At 41.5% G+C, this 15319-nt stretch overlaps 1 protein-coding gene across 1 annotated transcript; it reads right to left on the minus strand.

The window, feature by feature from the left end:
- Positions 1–284: 284 nt before the first annotated feature.
- suv39h1 (SUV39H1 histone lysine methyltransferase) lies at positions 285–11574 on the minus strand. The gene is made up of 6 exons (XM_003216657.4): positions 11458–11574; positions 6685–6830; positions 5663–6328; positions 3711–3857; positions 3486–3615; positions 285–1216 (listed from the first exon to the last, which is right to left on the minus strand). Exons 1-6 carry the CDS (start codon positions 11474–11476, stop codon positions 1080–1082), a joined length of 1245 nt encoding a protein of 414 aa, XP_003216705.1. The 5' UTR covers positions 11477–11574; the 3' UTR covers positions 285–1079.
- Positions 11575–15319: the final 3745 nt, after the last annotated feature.

A 15319-nucleotide genomic window follows, 5' to 3' on the forward strand; every position in this document is an offset into this window, starting at 1 on the left:
TTTTTGCACTTCCAGAGGTGTAATAGGTGATACATGTATTGGATGCTACAATTAACTGGCCTGTGAATCCAACCTAAATACCAAATCCCATAAAATTTAGAAGCCTCCCTTCTATACTTCTGGAGGAATCCACAAGCAAGTGAAATGATGTGCAGATTTTGTATAAGCTTCCAATGTTTTTTCTGCTGGAGTTACTTTCAATTCAAATACAAAATTACAGAACTGAAGTCAATCTGAGTTTTTAAAAAGGCAATAGGTATAAGATAAAATAAGAAATCCACACATGTAATTCATCTGTCATGTTTTAAAACTTCATAACATTTACCTGAATACAGCTGTTTCCAGAAACTAGATTTTCAACCCCAACCCACTTCCAAAAAGATATTTTTAAAACATTTCCTGTTAAAAACAGATGTATTAGTTAAAAGAGAAAACACTGAAGCTTTTCAATTTGCATAGGGCTTAAATCCATGCTGGGATAGTAAGTGCGATTTCAAGTACAAATTTATTGGCCACCACTGAGAAGGTTCCATGAATAGAGATGGACAGCAGTCACATGGCACATTGAGGTAATACAGTGTGTACACAGACATCTATTTAATATTTTTAAATGGCTGTGTTTTCCCACCTTCCTATCAGGCGGCTAGGAAGTGCTTCCCATTAAAATTCATGACTTCTTAGCACTAAGAAAACTTACAGGGGTTTGGGGGTGTGACAGTGTTTTCTGCCCTGTTGCATTTGCAATCAAGCCTTTAAAATAGAAGCTTTAAATGAAGTTCTGGCGATTCTCTTCTATGTTGTAGTTTTTTTCCCATCGTCTCAGCAGCAATTCTGACGAACAAAACTTTGCCATAAGAACACTCTGGTATGGAGTGAGAAGCAGTCACATGGAACTGGGTTGCATAGGAGATATGGGTGATTGCCCTCTTTACAATTTCTAATTGTGGTCACTTGTTTTTCAAGCAAATAAGTTCCCAACCCTCACTTCTGCAGTCTTTCAGCAAATGCCAACTTTTTTCTTCTTCTTCGTTCCCAGTCCAAGCCTGATCAGATATTTTCTAAGCCATACTAGTAAAGAGCTAGAAGAGGTACTTCCGGCAGGACTCTGTGCCACACTTACACTCAATGCGCATCCGCTTCTTTGGTGAACCACCAAGGCCTCCCACTAGGCCAAAATTAGAGTCCATCCTTGTACTTTCTTCATTTACTGGGTCCACTGTGGAAAAAGATTTCTTAATTTATTTAAGGTATTTATAGATGGGAGAATCAGGAGCTCTTGCTTTATAGCATGTGTACTATCAGGTGGCAGTAATCTATCAGTAATTATTATGTCATAAATCTGCTTCATACCACTTCAGTTCACTTTTAGAGCCATTACAAGCAGCCCCCAAGTTACAAACAAGACAGATCCTGTGGGTTTCTTCTGAAGTTGAATTTGTATGTAAGTTGGAACAGGTACAATTTCAAGTGTAACTCCAGCCATACATACATACACACACACTTTGGTTTGCATAGGGAACACCCCTGTGGTGTTTGTTTTGCTGTCTGTGCCCCTGTTCAGAAGATTTCTCCTCACTTTCTGTCCCTGTGAGAATTGGATTTTGAAAAAATTGGCTTTTTGTGGAAATAAAGATTGGTGCTAAAGCTTCAACGAAGACCCCTTTCCCTCATGATAATTCTACTAGGAGTGAATTTCCCTTCCAAGGTGCAGGTTTCTCTCACTTATTTATTTATTTATTTACAGCATTTATATTCCGCCCTTCCCACCCCGAAGGGGACTCAGGGCGGATCACATTACACATATAGGCAAACATTCAATGCCTTTTAACATAGAACAAAGACAAGACAAACATGGCTCTGAGCGGGCCTCGAACTCATGACCTCCTGGTCAGAGTGATTCATTGCAGCTGCTCTCCAGCCTGTGCCACAGCCCGAGCCAAGTCACTTCCTGTTGTCTCACTCTATTCTTAACTAGGAATCATTTGTAAGTCAGATGTTTGCAACTCGGGGACTGCCTGTATTCCTGCCTACCACCCAAAGTCCTCTCCTCCCCCAAACCCTACCTTTTCAGCAAGACAGTCACTCCCATTATAGGCATTTATATTTTGTTGGAGAGCAAGGGATTAGCAGAGATGCACCCAGCTATATCCCTGTAACTGTATGCACTTCATCAGACAGATAAAACAGCTATGTTGGGGAGAGGGAAATGGATTGCTAAAAAGTAGGTGTTACACTGCAGTATCAGGAGACATAGCTAAAGGTTAAGCTTAGGGTAATTGCACATTTCATGGCAAAAACTAAACTTGGTAACAAGCTTCCTTATTAGCCCAAGAGCCTAAATATCTTCTAATTATTTAATGTGTAGCTATCTAAGGCCTGATCTACACTGTCATATGATGCAGTTTCAGAATGCAGATTTACATCACTGAATTTGATTATGAGTCTACACTGCCATATAATCCAGTTCAATGAAGTTAATCTGAATTCTGAAACTGCATTATATGGCCATATAGGTCCATTTTAACACATTCTTAGAAAGCACGAGAAAAGAGCAATTAAGTTTGTAACAGTTCTTTAATTCAGAAGAAAACCAAATGGAATAATCACAAGTCTTATAACAGCCTCCTTTGGGAATGATGGGACTCTGCCTCATTTTAGCAAGGCATTGGCAATTTCCTCAACCCAGTCAGTCCCACACCCATGCTTTTAATAAGCCACAAAGGGCAAAAGTAAAATACACATTCAGTTGCCCTCTCCTCTACATAAATCCTGTCCACATTTTCAGACTACAAATTTAAAACCATCATTTATTTTTGGGCAAAAAAGTAAAGGTAAAGGTTTCCCCTGACTTTAAGTCCAGTTGTGTCCGACTCTGGGGGTTGGTGCTCATCTCCATTTCTAAGCCGAAGAGCCGGCGTTGTCTGTAGACACCTCCAAGGTCATGTGGCCGCCATGACTGCATGGAGCGCCGTTACCTTCCTGCAGGCGTGGTACCTATTATCTACTCACATTTAAATGTTTTCGAATTGCTAGGTTGGCATAAGATGGAGCTGACACTCCGCTCCCCGGATTCGAACCTGTGACCTTTCGGTCTGCAAGTTCAGCAGCTCAGCGCTTTAGCACACTGCGCCACCATTAGGCAAGCAGAGGCCAATATTGCAGCTGCTGGATCTGTATTGGTTATAGCTTCCAAGTCAAAGCAGATCCATGCTATCTTATCTTTAAAAGTACTGAGAATGGTTTTCAGTGGGCTTTTGAAAAATATTGAATTCACCTTAGCAGAACAAGTCCTTACACACCCCTAAAGTGGCTTCCCAAAAGGGGCAACACCTCTTTGATGTCGGGCCTGTCTCCACAGGACTATAGCTTTTATAAGTTTTGAGCTAATATTTAAATAGCTCAAACAAAATTTATAGTCTTAATTCTGATTTCCTGAATACAGTATCAAGCTACAATAGGTTTCTGAAATTCTCCAGCACTCTTACCATGCATGTTGTAGTCAAAAGTAAGTTCCTCCCCAGCATGAATACATCGAGTAGCAAAGAAGGCAATGCGAGGCAGCCGCTCATCCAAATTTTCAATGAAGACATTGTACACCTGTAGGTTGGGATTACACTAGAGCAGAGAACAGAAACACAAAACTCGTTAAGAACTTTCTGTTAAAAGTTATGAGGACATATCCCCCACACCCTTGAATTGACTATACTCACACTGTGGTTGACAAAATGAGAAATGTTGCCATAGTAAGCAGCATCGACTGTATATACATCTTCTACATAGTCCAGGTCAAACAGGTAAGTAGCACCCTGTCGGTCATAGATCTGTCCCCGCCGTTCAGCTTCTTCCGATGTGATGATCTGGCAGAGATACGGAAGAGAGTGAGCACTATAGAAAGGATTCATTTCTGCTTTCTTAGTTCTCTTTTATGAAATTTCCTTCCAGGGCCCTGCAAATCTGAGTAATGTTCTTGTAATGCTATGCTGTGTCTGAACTTCTGCACATATCCTAAACCTAGTCTGCTGCTACTTCATATAAATTCAAAAGCTCAATCAGTCTCATGTTTTCACAGCAAAATCCTAAAACCATTGCCACCATAACAGACAGGATTTCTAGATGTTTAAAGAACCTCTCAGGTTCAAACTGACTACTGAAATGACCATAAAATACAATATATAATGTATGTTGGCCACCTCTCCTTTTGTGGTACTGTCACTGGAAAGCACTTTTATATCACAGCTATCCAGTAGATGGCTACAAAATATACACTCACAATGTGTATATATGGCAAGCGCCTTCCAATCACCTGTCAGCTCCACAGTTGGTAGCAAGTTGAATGTCTGGGGAGCAATGCCTCTATTACAAGATCTCTACAAGTTGTATTTCTGGATGAGAAAGTTTCCCTTTACTTGCCCTGCTTGAATCATCAGAGGCCAGACATTCCTTATTATTTATAATTCAAATTATTTGCTTCTATTAAACAAAAAAAGGTAAAAGTGAGCCCACTCCATACTTCTGTAAATTCAAGTTTCCAGGGGAATTTATTATGTTTTTATCTCTCTTGTATCCCTGACAACTCTTCAGTTGGCCTTAAATAAATACAGCACACTTCTCAATTTTATACTAGTGTAGGCATTTCATGATATGCACATAAACTGTCAGATTGCTATCCCTGTGTTACATATGGACATAATGACTAGCTCTTTTAGGAGTGGTAAGGAGCTGCTTGGAAATTAACTGGAATACTCATAACAGTTATAATTCATTAGAGTCCGTAAGAACCAAGGAAAGAGATTAATCAAGGCAGAAATAGATGGAAGGGGACAGAGAGTTTTCGGTTGTTTATAGTCTGGCCAGTAACAAACTATAACGAGAATAAAAAGTGCATTTCCAAACCTCTCGGACCCTGGAGGAAAAAAATTATCAAAATAAATTGCAAACATGCCTTGAAGTGAGGTACAACTAGCTATTTGAAGGTTATTTTGGGTCTCTGGACTATTTCATCTTTCCTAAAAACCTGTTCTTTTCTTAATTAAAAGAGTGACCCTTTCTATACCAAAACAGGTCAGGAAATATGATTTAAAAAGCAATTTACATACACAAACTCAAAACATGACTTCTGAGGATGCATTTTTGGGGATTTTTCAGAGTTGGAGAAATGCAGGGAGAGGTATATAGTCTGTCAAGGTCTTAGAAAGGCAAAACAGGCCCTAGACTCTTAGAAGCATAAAGAAGTTGTTTTAAACAAAATTGTTAAAAATAAATGTTTGTTTGAATTCCAATAATCTTGATTGTATTATTTGAAATTCAAGGTTTTGAATGTACGTATTGTATTTCTTCGACAGTACTATTTTCAGATGTTCACATCTTCAATAAAAATCCACAAAATAGATATATTGCAAAATTCTATATATGTCTACTCAGAAATGGCTTCCCCCAAGTTCAATGAGACTAGTCCTTTCTAGGATCTCAACCCTATTCATTCAATGTTTGTAATTTACAATACCAATCTCGGCATTTTTTTTTCTAAATCTGAAACTTCAAATATGTTACATGCATACAGGTCATTACTAATTCAGTCTTATGGCATGGAACAGGTCACCTAGGTTTAATTTTTATTTCTTTTTATATGCTGGATCACATGGAAACCTCTGCCTCATCCTACCTCTCCCACATATTCCATAACAAAGCTGTTCTTCCGTATCCTCTCCAACGTGCGCACACCCCAGCCACGTCCATTAGCAGTCTGGAAAATGCAAAGGTCGTAACGAATGCCTTTCTGTACCACCCGATTGGGGCAATCCATCCCACAGTTGCAGCGAGAATTGCACTCGTAGATAGGCAAGCCAGCCTTGATCTTCACTTGGCCCAGTTCATTATATGCAAATTTATGATGGGAGGCACCAGGGCAGCAACCGCCAGCTGCTTCTGACAAACAGTCGAAGCACTCACAGCCCACAGCCACCTGGTTGAGAGTTATGCCCTCCCCGACCTTATATTCATTAATGTAGACAAAGTCCCGGGGAGGCCCACTCAGGTCCACCTCATTTTCTACCACAATCCGTCCCTTGTGGTTGCGTTTGACATTAAGCTCATATTCCCAGTTTTGCAAAGCTTTTCGCTGTTTAGCCTTCTGCACCAGGTAGCTGGAGATGCCTTGGTCTAGCAAGGAAATGTTCTTCCTGAGTTTCCCTCCTCGCCGGATAAAGGCTTGCTCTAGGTCCCGGTGGAACTGTTTCAGTATGTTGATACAACGCAGGTGCTTCCTGGGTTCCCAGGTGTTTTCTGACTCAGGGTAGCCCCGCCACTTCACCAGGTAGTATTCCTCATCCTGGGTAAGAGGTAATCATGTATAGTGTCAGCTTAAATCCCACCAATTCACTTCCCAGAACACACACACCAGAAAGCGGCATCTCCCAATAATCTGTCCTCCTGTTGTCTACTCAACCCAAAGCCAAAATCAGAACCTGGGAATCCCATAGATAATTCAGCGATTCTTCATCATTCCATTCTAATAGTAATAATTCTGTAATAGACTACACTTTCATCCCAAAAAAGCATGACTGTCTGATTATGCCAACTTTAATGTTAAATTTTTCAGTTAATGAATTGACACTTGGGAACTGGGGAACCCTAATGCAAAGGAAAGAATAATCTTAATGCTTTGGAAATGCCTGAAAAACTCACACGGACTTTCTTGTAGTCACACAGATATTCCACTTCAAAATCACAAAGGTTTTTTCTGGTAATGCCCAAGTTTGGGCAGCACAACTTCTCCAAACGACACAGATCTTGAAGCTGAGACCAAGTTGACTTGCAGCAAACAGTACAAGCTACAAGGAAAGGGGACAAATGTGCAGTTAAAATAAACCTTTTGCTTTTTTATGGAGTAGTAGATTATCTTCTGGTCTTGTCAAGCATCTTAGACCTCTTCCACACAGCTCTATAAAATCCACATTGAACTGTCTTATATGGCATTATGGACTCAGATAACCCAGTTTAAAGCATTGTGGATTATTTGCCTTGATATTCTGGGTTATATGGCTGTGTGGGGCCCTTAGAAGTACACACTACACACCTAGGTTTACTTTTCTACTTCAGTTCCCACCCAGTATCAACTGTAGTACTCTGCCACGTAATTTTATGTTTACAATTTGTCTGTATCTTGATCACAGAATTGCACTTAATGACTATGAATCTTAAAAGAAATTCAGTCATCATAGAACTTTTGACTGTTCACATAATGCAACTCAAATAAATACTCCTTAACAACAACTGGATGTAACTCATGATCCAACCTTGTACATTTTGATAGCATTCAAGATTGTTGCTAACACCTTACATCCCTTAAATGGGTACACATCTGCTGTGTACTAGCTTTTTCCCCGTAAATGTCCAAGCAACATTCATTATACTATTATCAATTTTAAATCCAAAGGATATAATCATTCTTAACAGTTCCTCTAAATCGGTTCAGATAATAAAGATAATGAAATGACTTCCCCATTTTATAAACAACAATCTAAAAATACTTCTTTGAAGAAACACCTCCCAACTTTCATTATTCTAGAAGTTAAATACTTCCTTTCATTCTCCAGCTTCAGTTTGTTAGTCCATTGGCAGTGGTTGTTATTTATAAAACAACCAAAAATGATCAGCAGCTTGCAACACACTTAAGAAATAGACTTTAAGAAAAACACATAGCATAGGAAGAAGGAAGTAAAAGTACTTCATTCTGGTTTCCTGAAAGTCAGAGTGAATAGCTGTCAAAAAAGGCCATGGAAGGGGTTTTCCTCATCATACCGGAGAGAGAACCAAGATGGCAAGGGCCAAGTGTTAGTTAATCAACATAGGCAAAAAGGACCTACTTGCCTTTCACTTACTCGTTACTAGGGTAAAAGGTAAAGGTTTCCTCTGACGTTAAGTCCAGTCATGTCTGACTCTGGGGGTTGGTGCTCATCTCCATTTGCTGGCGTTGTCCGTAGACACCTCCAAGGTCATGAGGCCGGCATGACTGCATGGAGCGCCACTACCTTCCCGCTGGAGCGGTACCTATTGATCTACTCACATTGGCATGTTTTCGAACTGCTAGGTTGGCAGAAGCTGGAGCTAACAGCGGCCGCTCACGCTACTGGTTACTAGACCCACATTATTTTAATTAAAGAACACAGTTCTTTCCACTGAATAGGGAAACCTAACAAATACTAGGGGTCCTTCCACACAACCATATAACCCAGAATATCAAGGCAGATAATCCACAATCTGCTTTGCCCTGGATTATCTGAGTCTACACTGCCATATAATCCAGTTCAATGTGGATTTTATAAAGCTGTATGGAAGGGGCCTTTGTTTACAGGTAAAAGGTTCAATCCTTGACATCTACAGGTCAGGCTGACATCCTGCTATCAATCAGTAGAGAAACCCAACTAGATGAACGAGTATCTGATGCAATATAAGGCAGACCTGCATATTTTTACAATTTCATTGGACATATTTCGCTGTGGTCTAGTCAAAATGCAGCATTGCATGCCTTTCATAAAGAATTTTTGTGTACCAGAGCTGGAAAACCTAGTAAAGCATTTATTTATTACAACATTTCTATCCCGCCCTTCTCACCCCCTAGGGGGGACTCAGAGCGTCTTACAACCAAATATAAAACAACTGTATAAAAACAATTACAATTACATTCAACAATAATAATTAAAATTAATTAAGTTAAAACATCCATATAAATATACATTCAGAGGCACATTCTTAGTCACAATCCAGGTCTGTCACTTTATCAAGAGTTCATTGTAACTGATGCTGCATCTATTGCTCAAAAGTCTGGTCCCATAGCCAAGTTTTCAGTTTTTTGCAAAAAGACAAGAGAGGTGGAGCCTGCCTTGGGAAATTTGTTCAAACAGTTTGCCTTTCGCTTGCAAAATCTTAATTCTTTTCAAGACAATAAAGTTGAAAACACTAGGCTGAAGGTCAGCACTATACATGTGGGTGAAAGGTCAGGTGTCATTATTTGGGATCAGCACATTATCTACTCCGAATCTTTGTGATCAGGGTGACTTTAAAATATATGAAAGCAATTCATTAATTTTTGAAGAATTGGTCTTGTTGTGGAAACAAGGATTGGTGACGAAGCTTCAGCTGAGACACCTTTTTCCTCATGATCACTCTTTCTGGAGTGAATTTCCCTTCTAGGGGGTTGATTTCTCTCACTTCATGTTGTCCTAGCCCTGTTCTTAACTATAAGTCATTTGTAAGTCAGGGACTGCCTGTCATATCCATTCCCTTCTCTATTCTTTGAAAGAGGAATCAAGATTTCTGGTGTTTCTTCAAGATCCACCAATGTGATTGACTATTGACAGCATTCATAAATGAAGGAAGGAAAGCAGATTTACCAAATAAACAACTGGTCCTTCACAATGATTTTTACCAGGTCTATGCCACTCTTGTTGCTGAATCCCGGAAAATAATTATAACGCTATTTTTAAAAAAATTGTAAACCTGGGAACAAGAGCAATCATCCTTCTTTCAAAGTTTTATTTTGTTATTACTGTTACAGACATGGGCACCTTCCACAGAGCTGAATAAAATCCCACATTTTTCTGCTTTGAACTGGAATATATGGCAGTGTGGAGTCAGCTAATTCAGAGCCCTTTCTCACAGCCATATAACTCAGAATATAAAGGCAGAAAATGTGGTTTTATTCAGCTGTGTGGAAGGGGCCTCAATTCAAAGCATATATTGTGGGATTTTCTGCCTTGATATTCTGGGTTCTATGGCTGTGTGGAAGGGGCCTTGGACGTGGAACAACAGGTCAGACACAGTCCGAGGTTATGGCGCAGACGGGAGAGCAATGAGTCACTGACCAGGAGGTCATAAGTTCGAGGCCCGCTCGGAGCTATGTTGTTCGTCTTTGTCCTGTGTTAAAAAGGCATTGAATGTTTGCCTAATACAGTAGAGTCTCGCTTATCCAACGTTCTGGATTATCCAACACATTTTTGTAGTCAATGTTTTCAATATATCGTGATATTTTGGTGCTAAATTCATAAATACAGTAATTACTACATAGCATTACTGAGTATTGAACTACTTTTTCTGCCAAATTTGTTGTCTAACATGATGTTTTGGTGCTTCATTTGTAAAATCATAACCTAATTTGATGTTTAATAGGCCTTTCCTTAATGTCTCCTTATTATCCAACATATTTGCTTATCCAACATTCTGCCGGCCCGTTTATGTTGGATAAGTGAGACTCTACTGTATGTGTAATGTGATCCGCCCTGAGTCCCCTTCGGGGTGAGAAGGACGGAATATATATATGGCTGTGTGGAAGGGGCCTTGGACGTGGAAGAACAGGTCAGACACAAGGCTCTTCCACACAGCCTTATAACTCAGAATATCAAGGCAGAAAAACCCACAATATCTGCTTTGAACTGAATATATGGCAGTGTTGATTCAGATATTCCAGTTCAAAGCAGATAATTTGGGATTTTCTGCCTTGATATTCTGGGTTGTATGGCTGTGTGGAAGGGGCCTTGGACGTGGAAGCCCAGGTCAGACACAGGGCTCTTCTACAGCCTTATAACTCAGAATATCACGGTAGAAAAACCCACAATGTTTGCTTTGAACTGGAATATCTGCCATATACCCCGTTCAAAGCAGATAAATAGGATTTTATTCAGTGTGTGGAAGGGGCCTGAGTCCACACTGCTATATATCCCCGTTCAAAGCAGATGATCTGGGATTTTATTCAACCGTGTGGAAGGGGGGATAGTTTTGAACAAATAACGACACATCTGACAGGGCTCCTCAAGAATCTGACGGGACAACGGTTCGGATATCATTCTGTGCCTCAGCAAAACCATTCAGTCAGGCGTTTCACGTCAAGTCATCTTGACGAGTTTCCCCGCCAAAGTGAATGCCTCTGAGGAAGAAAGTAAGCAGGATACGGCTTTCTAGGAAAAGAAGGGCCGACGCACATGGTAGAAAGCACGCCAGAGGCCCGGCTAAAGATAGTGAGCAGCGCGGAAATGTGGCGAGGGAACAAGGAGCTCCAGAAACGCCGTCTCTGCTGAGGAGAGACACGGAATTGGACAGGGAGGTACATGAACCGCTTCTGTGTGGAACTTGGAACAGTATTTGAACCTCTGAGCGGGGAACACTCAAAAGGGCGCCCGTTCTCCTTGCCCTCTCCTCAGGGCTCCCTATCTTTCGCCTTTCTGTCGTTCCTTTTTCCCGCTCTACGCCACGTCCTGCGCCGCCTCACTCTTTCCCTCCTTCGCGCGCGCGCGCGCTCCCCGCCCGGTAACGGTCGCCGCCGAACCTCCGCCTCGCGCTGCTCCCAGAACACGGCGTTTATTGGCTCCCGGCCTCCACCCGCCGGGCCCCAGGGTTCCATACGAGGGGCCTCGCGCACTCTTTGTCCGGCCCGGCGCGCGCACAGCGGCGGTTTCCACTCACCTTTTAAATTTTCCGCCATCTTGCGCCTCTTTTTTTCCCCTCCCTCTCCAGCCACTGAGGCCGCCAGAAACTTTTCATCACACTGGAAAAGAGAGACGAGTTGGGGGCGGAGCCAGTGAGGGAGGCGGGAGCAGTGGCGCTGTCTGATTCGCTGCCCTTCAGCCTCAGCCGCGCCGTCTGCCCAATAGGAAGTCAAGAAGCGTTTCCAGTCCTTCTTCCCTCACTATATTTGTATTGCGGGGTAGAACCTTCCTGCGAGTGGGCGCGAAGCGGCACTGGAAGTCCTTGGGAGCTCTTCTTTTTCTTTTTAATTTTTACACACGCAGACATTTAATATATAAAGAGCTGGTGTTTGTGTATGAATGTGGAGCAGGCCCTAGGTATTTTTAAAGTGTAAGCGAACAGTATTTTGGCGCTCCCCCCCCCCCCCCCAAAAATCATTGAAAAATAAAAGGTAGAAGGTACAGGTGAATAGAATAGATAAAAGAGTTACCTTACAAAGCAGAAGTTTATTTACATCATTATGTTCATATACAGTAGAGTTTCACTTATCCAACACTCGCTTATTCAACGTTCTGGATTATCCAACGCATTTTTGTAGTCAATGTTTTCAATATATCATATTTTGGTGCTAAATTCATAAATAAGTAATTACTACATAGCATTACTGAGTATTGAACTACTTTTTCTGTCAAATTTGTTGTTAAACATGATGTTTTGGTTCTTCATTTGTAAAATCATAACCTAATTTGATGTGTAATAGGCGTTTCCTTAATCCCTCCTTATTATCCAACATATTCGCTTATCCAACGTTCTGTCGGCCCGTTTATGTTGGATAAGTGAGACTCTACTGTAGTTACATTACATAGAATTAACGCAAATTAACTTGCATTTTAGAATGCAAATATTTTATTAAACTTAGCAACAATTTTAAGTTTTTGTTATTTTTGGTCTACAAGTACTACACAAAGGTTTCCTGGTATGCTGTCTCTTCAGAAGATTTTTCAGACTTCGGGTTTGCTAATAACAGAGAACTCAATCCCATGCTTGTTGAGTCTGTCAATCAGTGGGAATGTTGCAATTGGCCACCTTGATTGGCATTGAATGAACCTGCAGCTGCAAAGTCAATCAGGGAGGGTCTTTGCATAGAGGTCTGTGGTAAATGAGGCAAATGGAAATGTCGTAAATGAGGCAGGTCTTGTCTATAGTCTATTGTCTATTGGAGGCAAATGGGAATGTTTCAATTGGCCACCTTGATTAGCATTGAATGGCCTTGCAGCTGCAAAGTCAATCAGGAAGGGTCTCTGCATAAAGGTCTACTGGAAATGAGGCAAGTCTGGTCTGTTGGAGGCAAGTGGGAATGTTGCAATTGGCCACCTTGATTAGCATTCATCATTCACTGCACCCCCGCAGTGATGTTGATCGGCTATATCTGCCTAGAAGATCAGGGGGCAGAGGACTCTTACAAGTAAAAAAAGCAGTCAAAGAAGAAGAACATGCCCTGGCAGAATGTGTAAAGCAAAGTGAAGAACCTATTAGATTGAAGTCAAAAATCAGAAACTCCTCAAACCACAGCAGACAAAAAACCAGTACAAGAAAACCGCACTACAAACTAGAGCTGACAGCTGGCACAACAAAACATTGCATGGAAAGTTCCTTGACAAAATTGAAGGAAAAGCTGATAAGGAGAAGACCTGGCTATGGCTCACAAATGGGACACTGAAGAAGGAGACAGAAGCCCTGATCCTTGCAGCCCAGGAGCAAGCCATCAGGACAAATGCAATTAAGGCCAAGATCAAAAAATCAGCTGATGACCCAAAATACAGACTCTGCAAGGAAACCGACGAAACCATTGATCATATCCTCAGCTGCTGTAAGAAAATCGCACAGACAGACTACAAACAGAGGCACAACTATGTGGCCCAAATGATTCATTGGAACTTATGCCAGCAATAAAGAACTGGTGGGATCACAAACCTGCAAAAGTATTGGAAAATGAGCACGCAAAGCTACTGTGGGACTTCTGAATCCAGAATGACAAAGTTCTGGAACACAACACACCAGACATCACAGTTGTGGAAAAGAAAAAGGTTTGGATCATTGATGTCGCCATCCCAGGTGACAGTCGCATTGATGAAAAACAATAGGAAAAACTCAGCCGCTATCAGGACCTGAAGATTGAACTTCAAAGGCTCTGGCAGAAATCAGTGCAGGTGGTCCCGGTGGTGATGGGCACACTGGGTGCCGTGCCAAAAGATCTCAGCCGGCATTTGGAAACAATAGACATTGACAAAATTACGATCTGCCAACTGCAAAAGGCCACCCTACTGGGATCTGCACGCATCATCTGAAAATACATCACACAGTCCTAGACACTTGGGAAGTGTTCGACTTGTGATTTTGTGATACGAAATCCAGCATATCTATCTTGTTTGCTGTGTCATACAATAAAATAATAATAAATACAACACTATGGGAGAGGCACCCTTGTCTACTCCAATAACAACAACAACAACACTTTATTTATATTCTGCCCTTCTCCCCTAGGGGACTCAATAGAACCCAATGGCAAAGGGCCTGAGGATCTCCTTCTAGCTAAAAGAAGATAATCTCTGGGGCTTTCAATGTGCCAAAGAGGTAGTTTCTGGGGCGGGGAGGTCTCCAGGGGGTTGTGTCCATCCTGGGTGTGCAGCAATGGAATGCTGAAGGCAATGAGAGTCTGGAAAGATGAATAATAGGATTATGCAAATACTGAGTCCTAGATTTGAGGACACTGAATGTTGGGTCCCCAGACATCTTCTCATGCTGGGAAAACAAAGAAAGGGTCCCCGAAATGTCTATTGGGGTGACTGTGCCATCAGAGTCTCTTCCTGGGTCTTTGCCCAGTGGATAGCTGAGATCCCCAGAGGGGAAATTCTGGGTGACAAATGGATGGCCCCCCCACAGGTTGTCAGGAAACAGATTATGATCTTGTCCATGTCTTCCACTCAGGATGTAGAAAGAAATTCCCAAATAGCTGGGATTGCTTAAGAGGTTACTACAGTTCATATAGGTCAATAAAATAAAGTAATAAAATAGAAATAAAAATAGAGTTCATGTGATTTTTAGTATAAGTTCATAGGTAGAAATAAGGGTGAGGGAAGAGTGGTCTTGGTTTCATACAGGGTAGGAAAGGGTTTTTTGTTTTAATTCATTCCTCTGCGCTCCAGCGCACATTCGCAAAAGGAAAAAAAGAAAACAATTAGAGAAAGATACTCTGTATAAGTGAGAGTCTATTAATAGAGGTATATGGTATATTGTAGCCATTTGTGAGTTGGATTTAACTTTGTTGCAATTTAAATGAGTGGGGCTATGGAATGATCTCCAGTGGAGCTCTGGATGAACGCTGGTGCAGAGTGGCTCAGGCTGAGCCGAGTTGCTACGTGTGTGAAAGGCTGGGTCTCATGCTGTTTGGGGGTCTGCTGCTTGTCCAAAGATCAAGGGAGGTTAGAGGGGTGGAGACCTATGCAATTCATCCTGGCCTTGTGTCCTTGGGAAACTATGCGTCATTTCTGGAGTGCTTTTGTTAACCGCCCCGCATCCATTCGGGGAGATGGTGGTGGGGTATAACGTTTTTTATTATTTATTATTATGGTAGGACTATGTTTTCATTTTTATTAGGGGTGGGGGTGGCTGTGTTCAATAACACCAGCACTTTAGCTGTTCCTGCTCAATGCTATGGAATCCTGGAATGTGTAGTTTGGTGAGGCACCAGGACTCTTTGGCAGGGAAAGCTACAGACCTTGCAAAATTTCAGCTTCCATGGAGCCTTGGCAGTTAAAGTGGTGTCAAACGGCATTAATTACAGAGTGATCTTATTCCA

This window comes from Anolis carolinensis, chromosome 2 (assembly GCF_035594765.1).
Source record: "Anolis carolinensis isolate JA03-04 chromosome 2, rAnoCar3.1.pri, whole genome shotgun sequence".
NCBI classification, from domain to species: Eukaryota; Metazoa; Chordata; class Lepidosauria; order Squamata; family Dactyloidae; genus Anolis; species Anolis carolinensis.